Source organism: Anser cygnoides, chromosome 25 (assembly GCF_040182565.1).
Source record: "Anser cygnoides isolate HZ-2024a breed goose chromosome 25, Taihu_goose_T2T_genome, whole genome shotgun sequence".
In the NCBI taxonomy this organism is placed as follows: Eukaryota; Metazoa; Chordata; class Aves; order Anseriformes; family Anatidae; genus Anser; species Anser cygnoides.
In genome coordinates, this window is record NC_089897.1 from 2710485 (window position 1) to 2738154 (window position 27670).

General features: G+C 64.1%; 2 protein-coding genes across 13 annotated transcripts in view; one reads left to right on the forward strand and one right to left on the reverse strand.

Annotated features, from left to right (window-relative positions):
- The first annotated feature begins 1650 nt into the window (after positions 1-1650).
- Positions 1651-22994, forward strand: SYT2 (synaptotagmin 2). The gene is made up of 9 exons (XM_066983175.1): positions 1651-1669; positions 15011-15192; positions 15288-15457; positions 16540-16656; positions 16820-16987; positions 17113-17280; positions 17652-17769; positions 18440-18573; positions 19161-22994. Exons 2-9 carry the CDS (start codon positions 15027-15029, stop codon positions 19365-19367), a joined length of 1248 nt encoding a protein of 415 aa, XP_066839276.1. The 5' UTR covers positions 1651-1669; positions 15011-15026; the 3' UTR covers positions 19368-22994.
- An 894-nt stretch (positions 22995-23888) lies between these two features.
- Positions 23889-27670, reverse strand: part of PPP1R12B (protein phosphatase 1 regulatory subunit 12B) — a 120010-nt gene continuing 116228 nt past the window's right edge. For all 12 annotated transcript variants that reach the window (XM_066983164.1, XM_066983163.1, XM_066983165.1 and 9 more), the window contains one exon: positions 23889-27230. Coding sequence is in view for 4 of the 12 variants with exons in the window: in XM_066983165.1 (XP_066839266.1) it covers positions 27144-27230 (87 nt within the window). In the remaining 8 variants the exon portion in view is untranslated. The remainder of the gene's footprint in view (positions 27231-27670) is intronic.

A 27670-nucleotide genomic window follows, 5' to 3' on the forward strand; every position in this document is an offset into this window, starting at 1 on the left:
GGGGGCCAGGGGTGGGATGGTGTCCCCCCAGCAGCAGCACGGTGCTCGGCCCTGAGGCGGGGGGCAAGGACCCCCCCAGGGGAGGCTGCACAGCCCCAGCTGCGGGGAGAGGAGGCCCGGTCCTCCCCTCAGAGCTGGTTTCCACTCCGCAGAGCGGTGCAGGAGCAGGGGCGGCTGCTCCAGGAGCCCTTCATTCACCCCGGGACGGTGACGAGTTGGAGGGCGCTTCCCACCGGCCGGAGCTCGTTAGGGGAGGGCGACTGCAGGGGAGGTAACGACTGGGTGCAGGCCTGACCCCACTGGGTGCAGTCCTGACCCCACTGGGTGCAATCCTGACCCCACTGGGTGCAGTCCTGACCCCACTGGGTGCAATCCTGACCCCACTGGGTGCAGTCCTGACCCCACTGGGTGCAGTCCTGACCCCAGCCCAGAGAGCTGGGCACTGCACCACCCCTATAGGCACCGCACACCCCCTATAGGCACACCACCACCCCTACAGGCACACCACCCCCTATAGGCACACCACCACCCCTACAGGCACACCATCCCCTATAGGCACAGCACCACTCATATAGGCACAGCACCCCCTATAGGCACAGCACCCCCTACAGGCACTGCACCACCCCTATAGGCCCAGCACACCCCATATAGGCCCAGCACCCCTCTAGGCACAGCACACCCCCTATAGGCACAGCACCACCCCTACAGGCACAGCACCCCCTATGGGCACAGCACCACCCCTACAGGCACACTATCCCCTATAGGCACAGCACCCCCTATAGGCACAGCACCACTCATATAGGCACAGCACCCCCTATAGGCACAGCACCCCCTATAGGCACAGCACCCCCTACAGGCACTGCACCACCCCTATAGGCCCAGCACACCCCATATAGGCCCAGCACCCCTCTAGGCACAGCACACCCCCTATAGGCACAGCACCACCCCTACAGGCACAGCACCCCCTATGGGCACAGCACCACCCCTACAGGCACACTATCCCCTATAGGCACAGCACCCCCTATAGGCACAGCACCCCCTATAGGCACAGCACCTCCCCTATAGACACAGCACCTCCCCTACAGGCACACCATCCCCTATAGGCACAGCACCTCCCCTACAGGCCCAGCACACCCTATATAGGCCCAGCCCCCTATAGGCCCCCCCCCACAGGCACCCCCCATAGGGGTCTCCCAGCGCCGGCGCCACCCGGGCGGAGCCGCCCCCTGCGGAGCGCGGGGGCGAGCGGAAAAGGGGGCGGGGCTTAGCGGCAGGGGGCGGGGCCTGCTGCGGGCGGGGGGCGGGGCGAACGGGGCAGGGGGCGGGGCGAACGGGCGGGGGGCGGGGCGAACGGGCAGGGGGCGGGGCGAACGGGCAGGGGGCGGGGCGAACGGGCGGGGGCGGGGCGAACGGGCGGGGGGCGGGGCGAACGGGCGGGGGGGCGGGGCGAACGGGCGGGGGGCGGGGCGAACGAGGCTGTGGGCGGGGCGAGCGGGCGGGGGGCGGGGCTACGCGGAGCCGCCGCACGCGAGCCCGGAGGGGCCAGGGCTGCCGCAGCGCCCGTCCCGCACCCACCGCCCCCGGCCCGCACCCACCGCCCCCGGCCCGCACCCACCGGCCCCGCACCCGCCGGCCCCGCACCCGCCGGCCCCGCGTCCCCCCGCCCCCGGTAAGTGCCCTCCCGCCCGAGTTTCTCCCCGGTGCCCCCGGTGCCGCAGCGGCTGTGCGGGACGGCTGCGGTGCGGGGCGGGGGTCGGGGCCGGGCTGGCCGCACGGTGATGGCGGGGGGGTGGGGGTGGGGGTGGGGGGGCGGCGGGACCACCCCGGGGGCACGGAGGAGGCTGGGAGCTGCCCGGTGCCCGGGGCTGCCCTTGGGGTGCTGCGCGCCCGGCTGTGCCGCTTGGGGGGGGATGGATGGAGGGACCCCCCCCGGGGTGCGGGAACATCCCTGGGGATGCGGGAACCCCCCCCCGGGATGAGGGACCCCCCCCCGGGATGCGAGACCCCCCCCCGGGATGCGGGATCCCCACCCGGGGATGCGGGACCCCCCCGCCCTCGGGATGCGGGACCCCTTCCCGGGCACGCGGGACCCTTCCCGGATGCGGGACGCCCCCCCTCGGGATGCGGGACCCCCAGCTGGGACGCGGACCCCCCTCCCCCGGCATGCGGGACCCGCACCCGGGATGCGGGACACCCCCCGGAGGTGCGGGACCCCCCCCGCGTTTCGGTGCCGCGGCGCTGGGTCGGGGTGCCCCCGGGACGCCGAGGGGCCGCCCGCGATGCCCCAGCCCCGCGTCCCCGCGGGTGCCCTCGGGGGTCCCGCTCCCGGTCCCGCTCCCGGAGCCGCCCCGGGGGCTGCAGCCGCGGTGCGGTGCTGGGCCGGCCGCTCCGGGGGGGGGCTCTGCACCGCGTCCTGGCCCGCAGCCAGCACCAGCGGGTCCCTTCCCGGGGCTGCAGCAGCCTCCGGGCATCTCCTGCGCTCCCCCGCACCGGTGGGGTGCAGCGGTGCCGGGGCACCAGCTCCGGGGTAACCGGACCGAGCCTTTGCGCCCGCGTCCTGCCCCCGGTGCCCCCCCTGCAGCCTACTTTCAGAGGGCCGGGCGCGATCCCAAAAGAGCTCTGCCAATTGCGCAGGGGAAAGGCAGTTTTGCAAGGTGACTGTGGCGCGGGGGACGCGCCTGTGTCACGCGTCGCCTCGTGGTCCTCAGCCGTGCCCTGGGGCTTTGGCACCGCTGCGGGTCCCCCTCTGCGCTGCATGCAGCGTGGTGCAGCACTGGCCTGGCCTCCGGGTGAGCTGGGCAGGTGCTGCTGCGGGATGTCACCCGCTGCGGGATGTCACCCTCTCCGGGATGTCACCCTCTCCGGGATGTCACCCACTCTGGGATGTCACCCGCTCTGGGATGCCACCCTCTGCAGGGTGCCACCCGCTGCAGGGCGGCCACAGGGCGCTGCCGGGCTCCCCCCTGCCCCTCTGCAGCAGCCAAACTTCAGTCCTCGCGCGAGGGCTCTGGCTGCTCGTGCGCCCAGGTGCTGCTGCAGATATTTCACTCCTGTGCACGCTGCACGGCGGCGCGGCGACCGGCAGGCGTCGTCTCCTGCCTGCTGCATTATTCCTCGCTAGCGCAGCGCCTCGGCCGCGCTGCCGTGGGCTGCTGGGGCCCTGGGGCCCCCTCAGGGTGGCCGGGGTCCTCGCCTCGGCGGCACGTCGGTGCTTGTGGCCGGAGGGTGTTGGAGGGAAGCAGAGTGGCTCGCTGGGTTGCGGTGCTGGGGGAGCGTGGGGCGCTGAGAGAGGTGATGCACCCAAGGTCATTGAGCCCGGCAGTGGCAGCGGGACATCGCCCGTGCTGCTCAGGAAAAGCACGATCCCATAAAACCCCCCAAACCCCCTGGGAGCCGCGCGCTGTCCCCTCCTCACAAGCGGCGAAGCACAGGAGCGGGGCTGACCGTGCCCCACCACGGCCCCTGGGGCAAGCATTGGGGTCCCCTCGCGGGGAGCTCCAAGCCCCCAGCTCCCGCGGGGCAGGGACGGGTCCCTCGGTGCCCAGCGGCGGCAAGCTGGTGTCTGCTGCGCTGCATCTCCTGGGGCAGCCCTGGCTCTGCGCCCCTCTGCCCCGCGGCGCCCGGCACCGCGCAGAGCCACGGCACGAGGAGGAACGTAAAAATACCGAGGGCCGCCAGCCCGCTGCTGGGAGTGGCTCCCCCGCTAACGGAGCCCTGCGGGACGGTCACCGAGGGCCACCGGAGCGCGGCGGGCTCCTGCCCACCCCAGCAGGGTGGGAGCGGGCGCTCCGCGGGCTGGCGGTGCTGCTGGCAAGGGCCCAGCCCCGGGAGCCTGATGACTGCAGCTCCTAATTATTACTCGAGTTTCTCCTTCTCCTGGCTGCGCAGGGAAGCTGTGAGCCGGGAGGCGGGATGTCCTCGAGCAGGATCAGTGCCCAAAGCAAATAGACGGAGCCGAGTGCCTGCTGTTTTTCAACTCTTCAGGTTTTTTTTTTGCTGTCCCTAATGCCGGCAGTGGAGCGCGGTGCTGCCCGCTGTGCGCGGTGATGCTGCGCCTCGTCCCCATGCCCAGAGCCGCTGGCCGCCGCTCGGTGGAGTCTGGCCAAGTGCTTTTGCCCTTGGCTGCCGATGGATTTGCCCGCCCGGGTGAAAACCCTGCTGTTCCCTGGCTCGCCCCAGGCTGGGGCTGCGGCTGCCCTGGGCTCAGCTCCCGCAGGAGCCGGCGTTCCCCTAAGTGCTCTTTGATTATTAGCCCTAATAATTGTGTTATCGCATCGACTGAAATGTTTCAGATGCCAAAGCTAATTTTGCTCTTCATGCCTTCCTTCATCCGTAATGGGATTTTGATAACATCGCACGTCCAGAAGTATTGGATAAACTCAGCATAATTCCTCATTTATTAATTAAACCATAAATTAGGCAGCATGCGGCTGGAATCTGAGATGCCCTACGCTGGCGTAATCCGACAGCCTGGGGACGGCGCTGGCCCCGTGCCTGAGCTCCCCCATCCCAGCTCCCGGGGGCACGGGATCCGAATCCCCCCGAGCCGACTGCTCCGTGTCGGTGCCTGGAGGGGGAACCCCTGGGCATCGCCGCCACTGGGGTCTGGCTGCGGGGTCCTGGTGGGGCTGGCAGAGACCCCATTCCCCCGGGGTGGCTCTGCCGGCACTGCGGGACGTGCCCCTGCTGCAGCCCCTGTGCTGGGCTTGCTCGGAGGGAGCAGAGCAGCGCCAAGGGTGCTGTGCTGGGCTGTGGCGGATTGCTGCGGTCTGCCCCCGAAGCCTGCGTGTGCTTGGCCGTCTGCTCTGCACCAAACCCGTCCCTGCTGACTGCGGGCGGTTCAGCATCTGCAGCCTTGCGTGGAGGGGGCTCCTGGTGCCTTTGGGGTGTTCTGCACCTGGTGCGTCTTAAGAAAAGCTCGAGTGCTTTGCTTAAAGGCATAACTCGAGGTGTTCCTCGCTCCTCTGCTCTTCGTGGTCCTGTAAGGGCGCAGCAGAGAAGGGCTCTGGGCTGGTGCATCGCTAAAAGGAGGCAGGAGGAAGCCTGGGTGCCGGTGGCAGGAGGTGCAGGAAGGCGCTGGGGCGGTCCTGGTGCTGGGCTGGGGCAGACGGAGGGGGGTTGGGGAGGTTGTCCTGCTGCTGGGGGCCGGGGGGGCTGCTCTGGGGCCTCTCTGGAGCTGTGGGGCAGGGGGGTGCCTGCAGGGGTGGCCGCAGGGTGCTGGGCTTTTTTGGGGCTGCAGGGCCTGGTCCAGCTACGGCGGTGTCTGCTGAGGTCGAGGTGTGGTCATGGAGTGGGGGGGGCAGGCGGGACACGGGGTGTCCCTGGGCTGCTGGGGCAGGGCACCCCCCAGGTGGCCCCGTCCTCGTGCCGCTGCTCCCATCGGCCTCGAGCGGACAATTCCAGGGGGGGAAATAGGATTTCAACGCCGTGCACGGAATCGCAAGCGCACGGCTGCCCTGCGGGGCTCTGCTCCGTCCCCAGGGCCTCTCCGGAGCTTTCTGGAGCCCGGGGAGAGCTGCGCTGGTGCCTGGTGTGAGCCCGCTGCTTCCCCCGCATGGAAACCTGCCCCGCTGCGGGCAGCCCGACCCAGCCGCTGCCCCGTGCAGCAACCAGCTCCGCGGTGCGGCCGTGCCAGGTGCAGCTGCTGGTTCGTGCTGCTGGAGAGCCTGGAGCAGTGCCGGGGGCGAGCGGGTGCTGGACACCGGGAGCTGGGGATCCCAGGGGAATATCCTCTGCTGGGATGTGCAGTCGTGAGCCCTAAAGCACGTGGCACGGTTCTTGTTCCCCAAATAACCCCGGGCATCGCAGGGATGCAGGTCTGGGGGGGGAGAAGAGGACCTGGGGGGCCATGCTTTATGGGGCCGTGCTTTATGGGGCTGTGCTGGCTGCCCAGAGCCTCCTGGCTGTCCCGGTGGCTTTTGTCCTTCTGCACAACAGGATTTATCTGGGGGATTTCCTGGTGTCCTGGCCTTGGAGGTGCTTTGTGGTGCGATTAAATCCCTGTGGGCTTGCACAGGGCTGCAGTGCTGTGTCCCCACCGATGCTGTCATCGTCACCTCTCTGCCCCCACCCCACGGGGGCCGCAAATGGTGCCAGGACAGGTGGCACAGGGACACGGGGCCGTGCTCTGCCTCGGTGGCTCCCTGCAGCATGGAGCGTTGCTCCTGCACCCGTGGGAGCAGGCGGCTCCTGAGGACTGGTGGCTGGGGCCTCGTCCAGGATGGGAGCCGCTTCTCCGGGCATCCAGCACTGGCATTTTGCACCCTCGTGCTTGGCTGGGCACTAACGGGGATTTTCCACATGTCCCCCGTGTCCTCGCACCCTTCTCGGGCTCATTTGGAGCGGGAGCACCGAGGGGCAGGGGCTGCAGGCGGGTGCCAGCACGCTCCTTCTCTCCACGAAAACCGATGCGGCTCGTCTGCGCGCTCTCCCGGATCAGCTCCTGGCTCTGCCCCAGGAGCATCCTGCCTTTTCTTCCTATCGATCAAGAGACGCCGCAGCTCCTCAGGGCTGCCGCTGCCACGGCGCGTGGGGCACGGCGGGGAGCTGATGCCGACCCGGCTGCGCAGGATGCGGCCGCGCGGCACCTTCACGGTGCCAACCCCAACCCGGAGCTGGGTGGTTCGAGTTGCTCAGCCCCATCGCCTTGTGGTGCCCTATTTAGCGCAGCCACCGCAGCACTGGCGCGGGGAGCGGGCTGGGCACCAGCAGCGCCCGTCCCCTGGTTTTGGAAGGATTTTTTTGCAATCCGCAGCGTTACAGGCTGCAGGAGGGGGCGTCGCGCTGGGGCTCGGTGGCTGCGGCTGGGATGCTCGGGGGCCTTGTGGATGGCGACGTCCCCAGGGCTCGGGGACCCCGCTGTCTGCAGCAGCCTTTGTGCAGGGGCTGCAGGCACCACGGCGCCGTACGGCCCACGCCAAAACCTCTCCGTGGCACGGGGATGTGTTCGTGCCACGACGCCAGGAGGGCTGCTCCCGGTGTCCCCGGGGACCTCGGTCCTTGCAGGTGCCTTGGAACGCTCTCTCCTTTCCTTCCCAGCTAATTAGCGATGAATCTTCCTTCCGTGGGGTCTCCAAAGCGCCGCAGTAGCACTGATGAGAGCGGAGCGCTTTAGGGGGGAGCGGGGGAAGGCGCTCGCTGCCCGTTCGCTGATCGCGCTGAAACGGCTGCTGCAGCGCGGCCGCCTGCTCCCCGGGGAGCCCCGGCACCAGCCCACGCTCCAGCCGGGCCGGCTCCTTCTGCTGCAGCCCCGTGCTGGGCGCGGGGGTGGGGATGGGGACATTTAGGGCCTGGCCCCTGCTTCCTGCAGGGAAAATGGGCCTGGGGAGAGCAGCACCCGTGGGCAGCACCATGGAGCCCCCGGCCGCTGGGCCTCTCTGCTGAACCCCGCAGACGCCGCTCGCTTTTACTCCCCCGCTTATTTTTGCTTGCTTCTTCCCCCATTTCCCCTCGTTGCTGTCCTGATTTTGGAGTCACGGGACAATCCCTGAGCTGCCAGGCTCGGCACCCCGATGCCCGTGCACGGACGTGTCCCCAGCGTGCGCGCGGGGCTGGGGGAGCGGCAGTGACGGCGAGGAGCTCGCTCAGTCCCCTGGGCTGGGGGGAGGCTGCCGGGGGGGGGGGGCTCGTCCCGCAAAACGCCCCCAGCCCCTTCCCCGCTTGTCGAGGAGCTGAGCGGGGGGCGCGGGATGCGCTCGCCCCCTCCCCAGCTCCTCGCGCCCGGCCCTTTGCATACGTTGACCTTCAGCTGCTCCGACCGCGCATGCTGGGACGGAGGGAGCTGCAGCAGCTCCCGGCAGCAGCAGGAGCCGTTTGTTTTGGCCTGGGAACATCCTGAGCCATTAATCTGGTACCCAAATGATGGATGAAGGCTACCTTTAAGACTGTGTTTAACTGCTACACATCTTGGGGTTTCGCTTTAAGTAATGTAGCCGCTGTGACAGTGGAGCAGGCCCCTTGGAAAAGCAGCAGCCACTCCGGCGGCAGGTGTTTGCAGGATCCCCCCTGGGAGCAGCGGGTCCTGGCCCCACGGCAGTGGTTTTGGGACTGTTCCAGGGCCCTGCCCTGGTTTGCGGGGTGCCCGGGTCCCCAGCACCGCCAGCTGGGGTGCTGGGAGGAGCTGGGTGCCGGCTGGTGGTGAGAGCAGCGCTGCTGAGCGTGGTGGGGCAGGGGTGCGGGTGTGAGCCCCACTCTCCATCAGAGCCCGGGCGCAGGACAGTGTGACCGCTGTCCCTGCTCCGACCCCGCTCCGTCCGGTGCTTGGGTGCTGAGGGTGCCTGGAGCTGCCCTCGGCTGCATTTGCCTGGAAATCCTGCTCCCGACAGCAGCACAGGAGGGCAGCTCTGTGCCAGCACGGCCTCGGTGCGGCTCTGCGCCGGGAGGATGCTCCTGGGGTGCGACGGCTCAGCCCCACTCCTGGGATCCCTCGTTGCTTGTGCCGTGCCTCGGCTTCCCTCTCTGGGGATGTCATCCCTGCTGCTCGAGGGGCTGCAGACCCCCCTCGGGGGCTGGCCAGCGGCACCTGTGCGTGCTTGGCTCGGGGGGAACGCACTGCTCCTCGCCCAGCGCCTCTTGCAACGTGCGATACCTGGGGCAGCCCCGCGTCCCCTGCTGGTGCTGCCCCGGCCGCAGCAGCCGCCCTGCTCCTCGTGCTGCTGCCGCTCCTGGCATCCCGCTCACTGCCGCCTTCCCGGGCTGTGCGTGCTGGGGGGCTTGGGACCACCCCTGGCTGTTCACAGCAGCGATCGGGAGTGGGGATCCCCGAGCCGCAGGAGCCCCGCAGCTGCTACCACTGATTTAGGGGGGCGTTGGGCCGGGCTTGCTGCGTGGGCTGGGTCCTGCAGCACCCGCATCCCCCAGTGGCTCGGGGCTGGCACGGGGCCCTGCGGGTTTTGGTGTCTGCTCCCCGACCTGGTGTTTGTGGGGGCTGTCGGGGAGTCCCCAGGGAGCGTAAACACCGAGCTCAGTGGGCTCCCAGCCTCCGGCTCTGGCTTTGCCATCCCACAACGTGCAGGATAGCTCCCGGCACGTGATGGCTGCAGCCCTTCGTTACCTAACGAGCTCCCGCCACGTTCAGGGCTCCTCGGGACAAGCCGGAGCTGCTGGGTGCCAGCACAGCTCCTGCTCCCCGCGCTGGGAGGGCTGGGGGCCGGCTGCCCCCGTGCCCGCGGTGTCCGAAACCAGCCCGAGTGCGACAAATCGCGGCGCCACACTCCCGCAGCCGCTTACCGAAGCATGCCGGCGCTAATTGCTGCCTCAGATTCATTCATCTTGATTAGCTGCTGCTTTCTGCCCTTCTCCACGCCGTGGAGGAGCTGGGAGGAGGGGGCTGGCAGCGGGGGTCTCCTCCGGGCTGGCAGGGAGAGATTTTGGCCGCCCTCGCCCTGCTCCCCCTGCACCGCTCCTGCCCAGCAGCGGCTGCGCCCGTCTGCCTGCATGGGGCTGCCCCGACGCAGGAGGGTCCCCGAAATCCCCTTCCCCGTTGTGCCATGGGGAGTGCTGACCTGGACTGGCTGCCTTGGTGGCCGGGGACATGCCGAGGTCAGGCCGGGTCCCCCCGCGTGTCCCCAAATGGCTCCCCGGGGCCGGTCCCTGTGCCACGTCGCAGCTGGCGCGGGCAGCCCGGGGCTCAGCGGCCGTGCCGGGGTGCAGCCGTTGGTGCTGGGAGGGGGTCCTGAGCACGTAGGGGGACAATCGCGGTGCTTAATTGCTTTTATAAAAAATACAGGAGTACGAACCACGTGGCCTCGGTTGCTGTTTCCACCTCTTCATCCAGCAGCTCGGCTGGCCCCGCAGGGGGGGGATTTCCCAGGGGCGCAGCCCTCCCTGCTCATCTGCGCACCCCGCTTCGCCCTGCACGGGCAGGATTGTGACCGAACCCCCCCAACTCCAGATATTTCATGCCGGGCTGGCTGCTGCCTGCACCCCCCTCTCCCCGTCCAGCGTCCATCCATCCCCTCCCCAGCCATCGTCCCCCCCTTTGGGGCGAAGAGAGCCCCCGGGGCTGCTGGCGCCGCTCCCAGCTGGTGTCCGTTACCGGCGGCGTAACCCACGTTTGGGTGCAAGGATGAGTGGAAATGGGTATTTGTGGGATGCACGAGGGCCTGGTTGTCCCCTGCCTGCCCAGGGGCAGGGGACAGGACAAGGGAGCCACCTCCAGCCCCCCCACACACACCAGATGCCACCTCATTATTCTAAAGGGAGGAAAATTATGTGTATATATATATATATATATATAAAAGACTTCCAAAAGAAAGAAAAAAACCCACCACAAACCCAAGCCCTGCAGCGCTGCATTGCAGTGGCTTCCCCCCGCTGGCACCTGCACTGCAGGGCGGTGGCGAGGGGACGCGCCCGGGGACACCGCGGGGCGGTGGCAGGGGGGGACCCGGGGACACCCGGGGGTGGCTTTGGCTCACGCCTCAAACCCAAACCAAGGGGAAGCAAGGAGAAGGGCTGAAGCCTTAAAACCGGGGAGGTGCATTCGCGCTGGCCTTAGATTTCTTCGTGGGTGTTTCTACCAAAATTAGGCAGAAATTTTGGGGTGGAATATCAATTTTTCTGCTTTGCAGAGCTTGGGTTTTGCGAGTGTAAAAAGGTAGTGCCGATTATTTTTAACCACTGAAAATGCTGAAAACTGTCGTCCCCTAGGGCCACAGGGTGTCCCCCCTCAGTGGGGCTCGAGGGGACAGAGGTGTCCTGGGGGGGCAGCACCACGAGCCTCCCCCAGCTCCCCCCCCCGTGCCTCAGTTTCCCCCATTTTCAGCTCCACCAGCAGTGGTGGGAGCCGAGCGGGGACACCAGGGGCTGGGGCAGGAACAGCCCAATGCACACCCTGGGGAGCAATTAGCAATGCTAATTAGTGACCCTGCTTGAATCCAGCCTCTGCGGTGAGTCCCGGGAAGCCGAAATAATCCCCAAAGCGGCATTTCCCAAGCCCAGCATCTTCACCTGCTTTTTCCTTAAATAAATAATAATTAGAGGTGTGAGGAGGCTTGGAAGAGCTTAAATAAAAATCCTGCCGCTGGCTGCCCTGTGCCGGTACCAGAGGGTAAAACTGGACAGAAAAGGCAAAAAAAAGCAAAAAGCCACCTCCGGGGAGCTGCTTGCTGCGCTCGCTCATTTTCGCTTTGCAGCGTCACGGGCCCGGGGCTCCGGTGCTGCCGGGAGGGTTTCCCTCGCTGCGCTATCGACATCTCCCGCAGTGACGTCTCCGCCAGCGCACAGCAAATGCAACCGCGCGGGCAGGCAAACAGCAGCAGTGCAGACGCACACGTGTGCAAGCTCATCCCCAGGCTGCCTGCACACGCAGATGTGAGCAGCTGCACACCCGCGCACAAAAGCACCTGCAGAGCCACGGGTGCCGCAGGCGTGCACAAGCACCTGCACCCCGACAGAGCCGTGGGCAGACGTGTGCACAAGGTCATGTGTGTGCACGCACCTGTGAGGACTTGCACACACACCTCCTGCCTGTGCACGAACACCTTCACACATGCACACCCGCACACAAGTGCTCACAGTCCCCGTGCACCTGCACGCACTTACACATGCACATTGCACAAGCATTTGCACGCCACTCTGTGCACACACGTGCGGAGGCTGAAGCCGTGCCTTGTGCAGGCACCGGGCACCTCGCTGCGCCTGTTTCTTGGTGCAGGGGCTCAGGGTGGCTGCAGACCCCAGCGATGCCCGTAAGGCATTTTGCACCACAATGCAGGGCAGGCCGTTGGGCGAGCGCTGCAGAAACTCCTCCTCTCCTGCGTGCAGCTGGAACTTGGCCAAATTGCCAAATGCTCGCGCCCCTGCTCGCCCGGCTGCGTCTCCGCCGGCAGCTCTGCTTCCCTTGGCAAAGCCCAGCGCTGCGGCACGAAAACCCTCGAGGGGCTCAGCCAGACGGGCTGCGGGGCTGGGTGCTGCCTGGGGACAGCGTCCCGACCCCGTCCCCATCCTTGTTCCCGTCCAGCACAAAGTGTGGGGCCGCTGGTTTCATCCTGGGGCTGTGGGTTTGGGATGTGGGGTGCAGGGGCTGTGATGCGGAGGGACTGGGACCGCGCCGTCCCAGCGTGGCTTCACCCCATAAAAAGGGGCACGGAGCCAACCCCCTGCCAGCAGCCCGTCTTGCAAGGATGCCCAGTGCCTCCCAGTGCCTCCCAGTGCCTCCCAAGCCTTGGGGACACTGTGGCAGCTGGAGGCTCCAGCACAGGGGCAGAGCTGATGGCAGCTCGTGGGGACGACGAGGCACTGAGCAAGTCCCCGGCTGATGGCAGAGGAGGTCGTGGGGCTGGGGCCCGGGGCAGCACCCAGAGGAAGCGAGGGGTTGGGGTGCACCCTGAGAGGGGATGGGGCCAGGGCAGGGGGTGGGGGATCCCTGCGTGACCCCACAGCGCCCATGAGGCGGATCAGTGGGACCTGTCCCTGGGTGTGCGCACGTGCTGGTGCGCTGCCATTTGCACGCATGCGTGTGCACCCGTTCCATGCACGTGCTTGCACTAGCGTTTGCAGAAAAAACCAGAGGAGGTTTGAAAGAACCTCCTGGAAGGTGCCAAGGTGTTGGTGGCTTGGGTGATCTCGTCCCACTGCCTTCGTGCCCCGTGTGACGAGGACACATCTCTGTCCCCACCGGGACGGCGCCGTGCTCGCAGCCTGCGCTGCGCCAGCGTGTGCGTGAATCCTGCACCGGCGGCAGGGGAGGACGTGAAAATGCAAAAAAATGCCATTTTTGAGACCATTGCCCCCTCTGTGTCCTGGACAAGTTGCAGATTAATAACCCGGGGTTCGCTTATTTTGCTGTCTGCCTTTAACAAGATTTTGGGGCATCAGGAGGACGACGAGCTCTTTAGAAAGCTGGGGAAAGAGAGGAACTGATGAGTCCCGTAATCGTTTCTCTGCAGGGCCTGGATATTGGGGTAGCAGCACTGAAATTGGGAATTTCTGGAGCAGACCCAGGCTCTGCCCGTGGGCTCACTTGGTGCGAGGGTCTGGGAGCAGCCGCTGGGAGCATCCCCGCTCGGAGCCTCCTCCTCCTCCTCCTGCTCAGCTCTCTTGCAGTTTGCTGCAGTGCCCCAGGGCTGCGGCATCGCCTGTGGGCTCGGCAGCGCTGCAGGACGGACGGACGGACGGAAGGACGGACGGGCTGGAGGTGACTGACGGCTGCCACCAGGGAAGGGCTGCGCGGCCCCGTTTCGTTGCCTTGCTGACACAGTTTCTGCGATCTCCGTAACAGATGGGCAGAAACACGCTCATCAGCAGTTTGGGGAGAAAAGTCATCCTGCAGAGAGCCAGCAGCCGGTGCTGCTGCGGGGGGGCGCCTGGCTGAGCGCGGGACCCCCTCGGGGGGTGGGGGGAGGACTGCGTTTGCACCAAAATGATGCTGCTGGAAGGGATGAAGGCTGAGCGAGAGCTGGTGGTCCCTGGTAGCTCCTGGTGCAGCCCCGAGCTCAGCCCAGCACTGGGAGGCTGCAGGCAGGGCTCCCTGCAGGCAGGGCTGGTGCCAGCCCCGCTCGGCTCCCAGGGCTGGCGACCACCTCCCCGTGCAAGGCTGGGGTTTTATTCCCCCAGGAGGCATCAGCAGCCTGGAAACCTCAGCCCTGCCTTCGGTTTTTGTGGTTTTTCTGTAAAGTGTTCAGGTGGTGAAGCTGCGATCAGCAGTGACCTTGGTGCTGGCTGCAGCAGGGAGGGAGGTGATGAATTTGGGCTGTGTCAGTGTTTTTTTTTGGGGGGGGCTGCCTTGGTGGTGGCCCCCAGTCAGGGCAGCAGGACGGGGAGGCAGCCGGATGACGTGGTGCTGGATTCAGCCGGGTGGCAGTGGGGGATGATGCCAGGCTGGGGCAGGAAAGCCCCCAGGTCTCTCTGGCCAACATTTTGAGGCAAGAACGCTCTGTTTCAGCTCCAGCTGGGGGGGGAGGAGGGGGCAGCAGCCAGCGCTGGGGCCAGTGCACCAGGCAAGGGGCTTCGGCAAGAAAATGGCACAGGAAAGGGCCCCCCTTCGAGCTCACGTGCCCGCAGAAATTCCCCCCCGGTTATCCGTGCTCCTGCTGGGCTCCTTGCTGGCGCCCTGGAAGCCCTCGTGCTCTCCTTCACCCCACCGGCACCGCTCTTCCCTTGGCTTTGATCTTTCCTTCGCAAGGTTACAACTGGCTCCGTGCTCTCTTTCCAGGGCCCTGTGTGCTCGGCAGTGGCTTTGTCCCCATCCGAGCACCCGGGGGCCCTTCAGGACCCACCCCGTCGGGTCCCCAGCTCGCAGCCTCAGCCCTCCTGGGGCTGCTGCTCCCCAGGGCCTCATCCTGCAGCCAGCCCTCTGGGTGGGATCCTCCTCTACGGGGGCACGTCGGCACTGGTGCTGGGTCCCGGCGGCGCTTGGTGCTGGGTCTGCTTTCAGGAGCGAGCGACACATCTGCAGGGCCATGGGCTGGGTGTCCCCGTCCTTGTGGGCTGCTCCGGCGCCTGCAGGGCTGGGGGTGCTGAGCCCCTTCCCAGCCCTGTCAGTGGGTCTGTGCCAGGCTCTGCGGGACCGAGGACTGGTGAGATGGGGTGTCTCGCCTTCACGTGCCGCCAGGGGCTCAGCTCTGAGCTCTCCGAGCTGTAACGTGGGCAGGGAGCAGCCCCCCACAGGCCCTGGCATGAAGCCACCAAGTCCCTCGTGGGGACTGGGGCGGGGACATCTCCATTGGGAAAGTGGGCGAAAAACGGAGATGCGAGGGGTGACCTAGCCCCGTTTGGGCTGGGAACGCCTCCACAGCCCTGCTGGCTGGCCCCAGCACCACTGTGGCCCTGGGGGACGTTCATGGAGGCTTCAGAGGTGTCAAGGGCCAGGAGACACTGGGCTTCCGTGGCTTGTGAGGGGACCCCTGGGTCCAGACCCTCCTGTTTGTTGTAACCACTGGGCTCCACAGCCCTCACACAAAGGATGAAGCACGCCGTCGTGGCCCTGCTGCAGCTGCAGGTGTCCCCAGTGCTGCTCAGGGACGCAGCCGGGGGCAGCAGGGCCCACCACGGCCACGCTGTGTTGCAGGTCCCCCGGACCCACCATGACGTTCAAGCAGGCGTCCATGATGGCCCCGGAGGCCGCGGCCACCACCGTGCCCATGGCCACCATGGAGAACTCCACCGAGGCCGCAGGGCCAGGCGAGAGCAAGGAGGACATGTTCGCCAAGCTGAGGGAGAAGTTCATGAACGAGCTCAACAAGATCCCCTGTGAGTAGCTGCCTCCTCCCCTGAGACCCCCTCCCCGGGACCCTGCGCGGCTCCGGCCCACCACGGGCTGACCACGGCCCCACGTGTTCCCGCAGTGCCGCCCTGGGCCCTCATCGCCATCGCTGTGGTTGCCGGCCTCCTCATCCTCACCTGCTGCTTCTGCATCTGCAAGAAGTGCTGCTGCAAGAAGAAGAAGAACAAGAAGGAGAAGGGCAAAGGCATGAAGAACGCCATGAACATGAAGGACATGAAGTCGGGCAACCAGGTGATGGCCTTCAGGATGGCTCGGCCGCCTCCCGAGCAGTGCCCATAGCAGGGGGGGAGCCCAAGAACCCCACTGGTTTGGGGTCCCCCAAAAGCTCGGAAGGCTGGTGCTGATACCAGGGCACAGCCGGGACCATCTGGGGATGCCAGAAGGGAAGGGGGCTTTTTGGCACCAGCGGGTCTGGGGCCATCCTGACCGTTTCCGTGCCTCAGCCCAGGGCCATCTGGGAATGGCAGATTTTGGGCATCTGTTCCTACTGCCGAGACACGCGGGCACTGCAGGCATGCAGGCAGGGCTGGAGGGATGAGCAGCAATGCATCTGGGGGTCCACAGGGTGCAATTCCCAAATGCTAGGGGAGGGTTGGGGTCCCCAGGGCTTCAATGGGGCCATACAAGACCCCAGTTCCCTGCCTTGGCCTGGGTCCCTCCGCGATGCTGTCCGTAACGTCACTCTCTTCCCTCCTGGTGCTCTCGCCGTCCTCCCTCTGTGCCGCCCTGACTCCGTGTTCCCTCTGTGTCCGGGGACATCCTCCATGGTAGGTGCCACCCCGAGCCTGCCTTCTGCACTGGCTGCGTCCAGGGTGGGACTGGGGAGCCGCAGGCACAGCAGAGGGGTGCTGGGGGGCTGGGGCTGCCACACGATGGGCTGTGGTGTGGAGAAGCAGGGGAGAAGGTTGTGTTTGCCTTAGATGTAGGAGAACTAGGTCCTCTCTCCCTCTTATTAACATCACAATCCCTAGAAATGGCCCTGCTAACCCTCTGTAGTGCTCCCAAGCATGGGCTGGAGGCAGAGGATCCCCGCACCCATCTGTGGGGTGGTTTGCACGCAGCCTCCTTCGGCTGGAGCCGGCCCCAAGTCCCAGCGCCCCGGGCAGCCCCCACCCCCTCATGCCTCCATCCCACTAAGACCAGCCCCGAGCAGAGCTGGTGCCCCCCGGGTTGCCCTGCCGGTGCTTTCTGTCCCCATCCCCTTGTGATGCCCAAGGGTCGGGGTGCTGGAGGTGCCCGTGTGGGGATGGGGACGCGGGGCTGGGACCCCCCAGCTGAGCTGGGTACCTTGGCTGCCGCTGCAGGACCCCCAGGACGACGACGACGCGGAGACGGGGCTGACGGAGGGGGAAGGTGAAGAGGAGGAGAAGGAGCCGGAGAACCTGGGCAAGCTGCAGTTCTCGCTGGACTACGATTTCCAGGCGAACCAGGCGAGGAAGGGGCTGCGGAGCTGCAGGGGTGGGGATTTGCCCAGGGAGGGCATTTGGAGAGGAGGAATCCCCCTGGTGGGGCCAGGTGGTGTGGGGGGGAGCTGGGTGCTGGAGAGGAGCCTGCGGAGCCGCCCGCAGCTGAAGCTGCCTCTGTCCCCTCCAGCTGACGGTGGGGATCCTCCAAGCTGCCGAACTGCCAGCCCTGGACATGGGCGGCACCTCGGACCCCTACGTCAAGGTGTTCCTGCTCCCCGACAAGAAGAAGAAGTACGAGACCAAGGTGCAGAAGAAGACGCTCAACCCTGCCTTCAATGAGACCTTCACCTTCAAGGTGAGCCACATCCCACCCCACCACGGGACCTCGCCTCCCGCTCCCATCCTTCCCCCAGCTGTGTCCTGGCCTCATGGTTTGGCCCTGCTAGAGCCCCTTGCCACCCGGTGGCCCTTTCCCCGCAGGTCCCCTACCAAGAACTGGGCGGGAAGACACTGGTGATGGCCATCTACGACTTCGATCGCTTCTCCAAGCACGACATCATCGGCGAGGTGAAGGTGCCCATGAACACGGTGGACCTGGGGCAGCCCATCGAGGAGTGGCGGGACCTGCAGAGCGGCGAGAAGGAGGAGGTGAGAGGGGGCCCTACAAGGTCGAGGTGTGGGGTGGCCCCGGCCGTGGGGTGCGCTCTGCTTCCCGGGCATCGCTGCGTGGCCCCACCTCGGTGCTGTGCGTGAGGGCTGGGCACCTCATGACCCCGTTCTTCCCCTGTGCAAAAGCCTTTTTGTAACAAAAAATGAAGTTTATAAATATCTGGGTGCTGCGCTGGGACTCGCCTGTCCCGCACCCTGGTGATCAAACCCTCGTGCGTGGGGTGCCAGGTTGTGCCTTCACCGAATGCTGAGCGGGGTTTGGGGGGAACTGAAGCTGGGACCACGTCCCAGCACTGCGATACAGCGCACTGGGGAGGCTCTGATTATCTGCTCCCTGCCCCACTCGGCAGCCAGAGAAGCTCGGCGATATCTGCATCTCCCTGCGGTACGTGCCGACGGCTGGGAAGCTCACTGTCTGCATCCTGGAGGCCAAGAACCTGAAGAAGATGGACGTGGGGGGCCTCTCAGGTGAGCCGTGGTGCTGATCGGCCGGGCAGGGCCGGGGCAGCTCCTCCAGCACCCGGCACCTCCTGTGCCGGAGGCAGCCCGAGGCCTGGCTGGGGGTGAGGGGAGATGAGACCCCCCCATCCCTGACCTCTTGGGCTCGGTTCCTTGGGGTGTCCTGAGTGGTGAAATCACCCCTCTGCCATCCGCTCCTGGCCCTGCTCCTCCTTGCCCTGGGGGCAGGGACCTCAGTTGTTGGCACGTTTTGGAGCAGAAGAGGCTTCCCGATGCCACCCCAGGGCTGAGCTCTCTGCCCAGGCGTCCTCACCCCTTCCCAGAGCTGCCTGAACCCAGACAGCAGCACCTCCATGGCTGGGGAGGTTCAGCTCTGTAGCTGCGGTGTCCTGCTGCAGACCGCGGGGCGATGGGCCAGCATCTGCAGGTCTCATTGCACCATCCCCAGCCCTCCTGCAAGGAGACCCACAGGAGGCAGAAGAACTCTGTCCCTTCCCAGTGACTCCCGAAAATCCTCCCCAGCTTTGGAGTATTTTGGCTTTGGCCTCCAACCACGAGCCTGGGAGCACCTTTACCTGCGGAGGGCTCCTTACCCCTCGTGCTGGGCTGAGACCTGTCCCAGGGCCAGGCCGATGGTGTCCCTGGGCACTGCGATCTCCTGCTCCCCCTTTTCCCCCAGATCCCTACGTGAAGATCCACCTACTGCAGAACGGGAAGAGGTTGAAGAAGAAGAAGACCACAGTCAAGAAGAAGACCTTAAACCCCTACTTCAACGAGTCCTTCAGCTTTGAGATCCCCTTTGAGCAGATACAGGTTCGTACGCTGACATCCTCGGTGGCACGTGGGCAGGGTGGGGGTGCCAGCAGAGGTCTCACACTGTCCCAGGCCACGGTCCAGTGGCTCCTGATCAGCTCCTGGTGCAGCTGCCCATGAAACACATCTGGTCCCAACCTGAGCCCGGCCTGACGCTGAGGGTGACTGGTGCAGGGCAGGGCTGGGAGGCTGGGCAGCACCCATGGGGGATGCAACCCCAAACCCATCTCATGGCAGGAATGGGGCTTTCCTCTGCTCCCGGCCCTGTAGTTCTCACCCCAGGCATGGCAGGGAGCCCTCAATGGTCCCAGGGGTGTCCTGGACCATCTGGAGGTGCCTTCTGCCCCTCCGTGTCCTGTCCCAGCCCCTTTGTGCAGCCCCATCGAACTCCACAGCCTGCAGCACTACAGCAGCCCTCGGTGCCTCGACGTGCCCAGGCGGCCACGTGAGGACAAGCTGGGCCCCACCACGGCCCCACAACCCTGGGCTCCTCGGGGAAGGAAATGGAGGAAGGAACGGGCACGGAGGGGACCCTGCCCCAAAACAGGCCACCAGTTTAGCCCTCTAAAGAAGGCTTCCTCCTCCAGAAAGTGCAGGTGGTCATCACGGTGCTGGACTATGACAAGCTGGGGAAGAATGAAGCCATCGGCAAGATATTCACGGGCTGCAACTCCACCGGCACGGAGCTGCGGCACTGGTCCGACATGCTGGCCAACCCCCGGCGGCCCATCGCCCAGTGGCACTCGCTGAAGCCAGAGGAAGAAGTAGATGCAGCTCTCGGGAAAAACAAATAGGAAGATCTGCTGGCCAGCGTGGCGTGGGCCTGTGGACAGTCAAAGCAACCCAGAGCTACTGATACCTCAGTTACGCAACCTTTGGTTTTGGTTCTGTTCTATTTTTTTGGTTCTGTTTTAAGCTGAAATACCCTTTGACGGCTGTGGAAGGGTTTCCAGACAGTCCCAATAGCTTCCAGGGGAAGAGGTTTAAGACGGATGGTTCTTTTCATTCTCCAGCATCGCTCCCTTCGGCCGCATGCCCCATCACCTCCACCCGCCATCCCTTCCCGGCGTGAAGCCACCGCCATGCCTGGGGCTCCCCGGGTGGCCCAGCACCAGCCTACGGCTTCGCTGCCTCCGTCCTTCCTGTGGGCCCACATGGGAGCCGGCGAGCGTCTTTGTGTGGAGGTGACACCGGAGCCTCATAACGCAAGGTGACCAGGCTCACTGTGCTTGCTTGGGGCATGGACACCTGCGTGGGCACCAACACGGTGGAGAAGACCTTCTGCAGGAGGCCCGGGGGCATCCCCGCACCCGCTCTGCCTCCCCCCAGCCCTCCCAGTTGGGAAGGGTGAGAGATGGGGTTTTGGGCTGCCTGCGGCCGGCTCCAGGTTTGGCTTCTTCTGGGGAGAGGTTTGGGGGGGGCTCTTGTGCTGCAGAAGACGTTGTGGTGGGTGCTGAGCCCTTGGTGTGGTGGCCAGACCCCACGGGATGGGCGCAGGTAGCTGCAGACAGCTTTTTGTAGGGGATGCAGCAGGGGCTGGGCGTGCAGTGGCAGCGCTGGGGGCACGCTCTGGTTGGGGCCACGGTGTGGACGGCTGCTGTCGTGTAACCAGAGGCTGAGTTAGGGAGCTCTGGGGTGGTTTGCACGCACCTCCCGTCATGCTTCGCACGGCTGTGTGCCTCCTGGAGACACTGGGTCGAAGCCTGGAGCTCTGGGTGCTTCCACGAGGCTGGGTTACATGGAGAGGTCCCCGATGCTGGGGGAGCAGGCACCCCAGAGCAGTGCCTGGTGCCATCCTCGAGGCCCCCGTGCGTCCCTGGGGCTGAGCCCTGCTGTGGGCACCTCAGCACGGCCCTGGGGGAGCTCTGGGGAGCTCCAGCCCCACTGCTGCGTCCCACCATCAGCAGGGAGGGTGAGAGCCAGCCCATGGCCAAGGAGGGGGCTGCAGACCCCCCAGGCCCCACGGGCTGCTCTACCCCCGTCCCCGTCCCTCTCCCCTCGGGCAGTGTGAGCTGGAAAGCCAACACCATTCCCTGTGGCTGGGCAGCCCTGCCCACTTCAGCCCAGTCTGTGCTGGAGCACGGGGTGTCCCCGCGCCACCTCTGACTCCCCGGCAGCCTCGTGCTTGCTGCTCTGCTAGGCTTTCCTGGGTTCGGGCTGACCTTCACCTTCATCCGTGGCTGCTCCAGGCCAGCGCTGCCTTGTGCCTGCTGGTCCTCGAGGTCATGGGGCCGGTTGTGGTGGGGAGAAGGTCCCCAACAAGTGGAGCGAAGCAGCAAAGGGTGTTGCATGCTCAGCGAGGCAGAGAAAAAGAGCACAGCGGGGATGCCCCTGGCGTTGGGGATGCTGCCTGGGGGGGGGGGTCTACACCTGGCCTGGGACCTTGGTGCACAGCACCCTGAGCCTGGGGACAAAGTGCCAAAGCTGAGCTCACCCTGGTGCCATTGGATGCTTTGGCAGCCCCTGCTTCCCAAGGGGCTTCCCACCCCAGGTGACGGCAGGGAGAAGATGGGAAACGGTGGCAGGGGATGGCCACTGCTCAGGGGGTTCAGGTTGGGCACAGGGACAAGCCCCTAACCCAGGAGGGACGTGCAGCCCTGGGACAGGTCCCCAGGTCTCCATCCTTGGTGGGGGTTCAGGTCAACAAGGTCCTGCGTGGATCATGTAGCTGGAGGGAGGAGACGCGGGGTGTTTTTAATGAACAGGAGCACTGGGCAGGTGGTGTGGGGCGGTGGGGGCGGCTGATGCCCCTCATCCGGGGACAGCGTCAGGGATCTCCCAAGCCTCAGAGTCTGGCTGGGCACCACGGGGTTGTTTGCCTGGTGTTTGTAAAGACGAAAGAATCAAGGAATTGGCAAGAGCACCGAAACCCTCCTGTGGGTGGGCACGGTCCCGGCGTCTTCCTTGGGAAGCGGGCGGAGGAGCGCACATGCCTGCGCACACACACACAGACACACATGTACACACACGTACACACACGTACACACGTACACACCATGGGCACATCCCCACACCCACCCCTGCGCCCCCCCTACATGCACACAGCCCACCCGCACCCCCCCAGCCCCGCCGCACCTCGCCTGCCGCCTGCAGGTTTCCATTCGGACTCTTTAAGCCTCGCGGGGGGGGGGGAACTGTGACTTTAATACATGATTTATTTTTATTTTTAATTTTAATAAAAAAGGGGAAATCGACCGACACATTTAAAGCCATCTGAGCTGCCTCTGACCCCCCCCCTCCCCCTTTAGCTGTGTGTAGTTAACTGTATGGAGACATAGCTGTATATACCATGACCAGTGCATGCGCTGCAGCCACCTGTAACCAGCAGCATGCTCCCAGCCGAGCGCGGCGCTGCACGCTCTGCCCCGCGCCGCCGGCGCCGCCGTGCCCGACCAGCGAGGCGGAGGCGGCGACGAACCAAACTCATTTGCCTGAGTGCTCTCCACCACCCCGGTTATTCCCCCCCCACCCCCCTTCTAAAAATAATGAATTAAATCATGCAAAAGGAGAAAACACGCCAAGAAGCAAAGCATGCCAAGCCAGTCCAGCCAGCGGAGGGTGAGCCGTCACCGACGCAGCCGTGACTTCCATGTGTGTCTTGTTCCTGTGTCTCGTCGCGTTTATACCATGGCCGGGTAGCGGCAACATCGTGGCTTCGGCGTCCTGTGTCGCGTTGGTGCATCTCACCGTCAGAGCAACTTTAGAAGCCATATTAGACCACGGCGTGCCGGGGCCCCACGAGGATGGGCCCGCCGGTGAGCCGTGCCCCCCCTTTTCCCCCGTGTGTCCACGGCCCCCTCGTTTTGTGGGGCTCGGCGGCGGAGCCGGGGTGCCAGGACGAGCCGTGTCAGCCGCCGGCCTGGTGGCCACAGCTGTCGCACAGGGGCAGCGGCACCGGGGACTTCCCGCGGTGGCATTTCCGCAGCAGAAAGGTTGGGACAAGGTGGAGATCTGGTGGTGAAAGGGCTCTCGTGAGCAGCTGGGGGTCTCTGCTGCGTGATGGGGGCTGCCGGCCGCAAGGCACCGGCGCGTTCGCTGCTGGGAGAAGCTGCTCCGTCCTCTCCTCGCCTCCCCTGCGGTGCAAGCCCAGCCACGCCTGGGGACACCAGCTTCAGCCTCCCCGGGGGAAAGGGAGCGAGTCCACGCATCGAGCTCGGCTCTTCGCCCTTTTCCCCCCAGCGCCGGGAGGAAAAAGCAGCCCCTTTGGGAGTCTCAGGGTCTCGTGGCTTCCTGCAGTGAAGGAAGACCCCCGGCCCCCGGCCCCCGCGCCCGTCCTGGCCTCTGCAGCGCTCGGCTCCGGCAGGAAGCTGCTTTTAAAGCCCCTTCCTCTCGTGTGGACTCTGTCGTTTCCGTCTCTGATCGTTAAATGGTTATTTTGTAATGATATCTGTCTCCTTATTAAAGAAACGAGCTGAAAGGAGCCCTGGGTCCCTGCTGGTTTCGCTGCTGGGGGCTCGGGGCGGGGGCAGGCCCCATGGCCACGAGCGCAGGGACGAGGGAGGGACCAGGGGCGCGAGGGGTGCTCAGACATGGCAGGGGTGTCCCCGGGCCCCGGTGCCAGCCCCCGTCCCAGCCCCACGCTGGGCTGGATGGCGGCTGGGAGGACGCCGGAGCTCCCCACCAAACTCCTCGCCCCCAGCGCCTCCCGTCCCCTCCCTACGGCATGTGCCGGCGACGAGCTCCTGCCCTGCCTCGCAGGGGCGCTGGGCACACAAAACCCCGGGGGGCAGAGCTCCAGCTGCACTAACCACCTCCGCAGACCACGCTGCTTATGCGGAGCTTTCTGGCAACCTCACTTGGGACGAAGGTTTGGAGGCGTGGCTGCAGCACCCAAACCCGCGTTTGTCCTGACCGAACTCCTGAGCAGAGCAAATACAAGGCTCGGCATCGTGGAGGGAGAGCCTGGAGCGTGTCTCTGCCAGAAGCTGGCAAGAAAAGGGGACCACGCTTAGGTGCTTTGGTCAGCTCTCAGCTTCACAAACCCACCTACGTTTTATTTCAGAACAGCTCCCGAACGCTGCTTCCCTGCCCGCGTCCCAGGAGGGCTCCCTCCTCTGTGCCGGATGCGCCCGGCGGATCCTCTCCCCTCCCTTCTGGCTGGGGCAGGCGGCTCTGGGGACCTGCCTCCGTTTGAGCTTTCACCAAACACACGCAGGGGAGAGCTGCCCTCCCCGTGCTGTACCTGCAGAGCATTTCTGCTTTTACACAAGGTGGGCACCGCCGCGCTATGGGCACTTCGAGAAGAAGAAGGCGTTCTGCTAACCTGCTTGCAGCAGCTCCCCCCTGCTCCAGAAAGATGGAGGCAAAGTCAGAACTTCTATTTTATCAACTCTTATTTTATTCATTTATAAATACTGTTGTGTTTACAAGCATCATAGATGTGAATATTATTCCCAAACTTTCAAACACATAATACTTATAATACTATATAACAACAACCAGTAAAACAAATCATTCATCTCAGGGTTTGGAAGGCCACTCAAAGTTGCATAAAAATACATTCTCTCCCCATCTCGTAAGCTAGTCCTGCTTTCTCCAAGGAGTTTATTTACAAAGAGCCATCATCAAACTTGCAGCCACAACAGGCGGGTTCACCCCAAGCAATAAAAATGAATTCACCCCAAGCAATTGCTTAGAAAAAAAGCTTGTGTTCTCCAATGGAGACCACGTCTGGCAAATGGTTCAAATAGGGATCAGTTTTAAAAACTGCTTTCTTTGCACTCTGTCCCAAGCGCAGAATGCAAGGTATCCTATTCGCTGCCTCCTCAGTGCACTGGTTATGTCAGGCATTGCGAAGTGAGACCAAAAACCATTCTCACGAATTTGGTTTGCAATTACATCGTCATCACCAAGTACTCACAGCTTTGGCTAGTCAGCACGACTAAACTGGTGGTGGGTCCTCCGCCCCGCCCGAGGCGCGGGAGGATAATCCAGTGCTAAGCAGACACTTCATCTAAAGTGGTTTGGCTTCGCAAGGTGCCGCGCAGACGGATGAAGCCTTCTGCGCCCTTTGCATACTGTTCCTTAGGATAAAACGCAATGAGCGGCCGGGTGGGAAGGGGCAACATGTCAGTGCGGGATGGATTTGTCAGTTTGGGTTGAACCCTCTCCCAAAACAGATACCGGGCTTCCTCCCGCTGCCAGGAACCTGCCTCGTGAGAGCAGGGTCTTCGGTCTGAGATCCTGCCCCTTGTCCCGCTGGGCACGCACAGCCTGGCGCCCGGGCCCTGGCACGCCAGGCAGAAGGAGGGGGGCGGCCGCCCCGCGGGCAGCACAGGGGGCCGGGCTCCTGCCCCCGTTAGGGACGAGGGAGCCCAGGTCTGGAGCGAGGGGTGGACCACTGAGAAAACACCAAGAAATGCAGAAGTACTCACATAAAGAGTGCACCAAGTGGGAACGGCGTGCAGAAAAAGCATTGACCGGATCTCAAGACTTAAAGCTGTTAAATATAGCAGGGTTAAAATAAAGTAATAAAAAAAAAAAACAAAGATGCCTGGCTTAGGCAGTGCTCTGCAGAAACCCTGATGCCATTACCAGCTTTGGTCTCTTCCTCCCCAAAGCACAGCAGCAGAGGAAGGGCCTCAGTGTACCAGGAGGAACGGCATCTCGTGTCGCGCCCACATAACTCCGCTGGCTGAAGAGCGGAGAAGAAGAAGCTCCGTCCGGAGCTGCCAGCGTTTGCAGGGCAGCTCCAGCAAGAGCCAGAGAGGTGGAAACAGGCAGGACGGGGAGGGGAAGGAAAAAAAAAAAAAGAGAGTTAAAAAGAAATGAAACAAACAAAAAAAAAACACCCAAGGGAGAGGAAAATACACGCGCTTTCTGAAGAAATAACCAGCAAAAGGTTCCAAAAAGCCCAGGACAGACCGAAAAATGTTACCCTGTTGAGCAAGCTCAAGAGTGATGCTCCTGATTCAGGTGTCTCCTCTCCGCTCCCAGCAGAGCCCCCCCAGCCCGGCAGCACCATGGAGCTGGGTGAGACTTGTGGCAACCTCCGAGCTCAGTGCCCGAGCCACACGGAGCAGGGAACTCACAGGGCGAAGGAAACGAGAGGGGAAACGTGGAAGGAGACGGAAAGGGGGTTACACCCAGCAAGAAGTGTGGTAGAGGGAAGGTATCTTTCGGGAGGGGTCTGTTAAAAGGGGAAGCTCAACAGGTCTGATACCAGGCCGCTGCTGCTACCGGCGTCGCACAGCACCTGGAGGAGTCGCTGTCTAAATGCCCATAGAGAGAACAATTTCAAACTGTTCTGAGTACGTACAACATCAAAGTTTTTGTTTTTTGATTCTTTGAGGTTTCCTTCAAGGTCAAGGCTTATTGCAAGCTTTTGACAGATTAAAAGACTTTTGTCCTAGAGACATGGCTGCCAGCGTGCCCAAGGGCAGCTCCTTCCTGCCCCTGGCACGGGGGCAGCCTCCCGAGGCATGCGGGAGGACGAGCGATCGCTCCATGCTCCTCCGCCTCGAAACTGAGCTGCGCCGAGCTTTCCCGCAGAGGGAAGGGTGGGTGGGACGGGACTCTGGCATTCCCTCTCTTGCCTCCGTGCCCCAGAAACAAAACTGTGTTCCAGCTGGTCAGCCTGACGCTGAAAACCAACGCACGGTGCCTGAAATACCCGACCAGACTGCTCTAGGGGCTCTGCCTTCACAGACAGCTGGCAGGAAGGTGCCCCCCACGCCATTAGGACAGGGAGGCTGGTTCCTCGTGTGGGCACAGCTCCCTGCCAAGTGATTCACACCCGAATGCATGCGAAGGCAGCAGAGGATCTCTACCGGGTCAAGCTTCTCCTTCAGAAGGTTTGGCGAGTACCCGTGATGTTATCCTGAGAAGCAAGAGCCCGGAGGCAGCGCGCAGATGCCGCTGGCCGCAGAGCACCGGGCAGGAGCCCCGACGGATGCAGCGCGGGACGCCATCCCCCAGGCTGCGGGGGCAAGGCAGGGTGAGGGATGGGGGCCTCGTGCTGAGCCAGCACTCATTTTCTGAGATCTTACACTAAATAAAAAGGCTTGGTCTACCAGGGCAAAAGGAGAACAAGGTCTCTGTGCAAAGCAGCCCGTTACAGCTCTGGTGGCTTTCACAGCATCGCTTTATAGCCAGAGTCCCACATCCCAGGTGGGCTGACGCACATCCGCAGAGTCTCAGCCCACGTTCACATTTCCCACCTAGAAAGGGCTTGGACGTGCCGGATTAGTTCTTTAGGCATCACTTTTTAAAGTAGAAGCTACCTACTCCAAACCGGAGTCCAATGCCATATACCGGGCTTCTGGAAGGAAAAGTTTTGGCAGCTCGAAACCAGTCCTTATGTTTCTTCTCTTCTCCCTTGAATAAAATGTCCGAGATACCACAACATGCTTAAATTAAAAATCGTAAAATGGCAGGGGTGTGTGTTGTGGGGGAAAAAAGGGCAGGAAGGGAATGTACAGCAAAGGGCAGGGCAAGGCAGGTGTGACGTTGATCCCATGGCTGAAATGCTTGCTGTACTTTTGACAGGAGGAAAAGAGGGGGTAGGGCTTGGTGCGGGGTTGGCAGCTCGTGTAGGACACCCCTCCTCGTCCTGCCTTCGCTCAGGCTTCCTATTTGGAGAGCTTGCTGATGACACGAATGAGCGCTCCGTTCTCGTCCTTCAGCCTTTGATTGTCCGACTTCAGCTCCGTCAAAATCTGCGCAAAGACAAAGACAAGGCGGGGTTACAGCTCGGCGGGATGGCAAAAAAACCCTGCAGCTCCGAGGAAAACCGGCCGGGACGGCGCGGCCACGTCCCGGCGTGAGGGTGGCAGCTGGCTCGGCTCGTGTCCTGCCCCCACGGCCACGTGCAGCTCTCCTCGTGGTGTGCCTTCACCCGCCGTGCTCAGCGCTGCGGGGTGGCCGCAAGTCCTGCGGGGTGGCCGTCAGACGTCGAGCACAGCAAAGCCCCCGCGGGAAGCGGTGCCCCAGCCCCTGCGCTCGGTCGGCACCCGGCTGGGGGAGCAGGAACCATTTCTGGGCTGTTTCAGCCCAAACCCGCTCCCAATGGTCAATTAGGCATTGGCAGAAAACTATAAAGGTGTTTTTTTTGTTTGTTTGTTTGTTTTTTTTCCTGTATTGGTTTTCCCATTTGGCC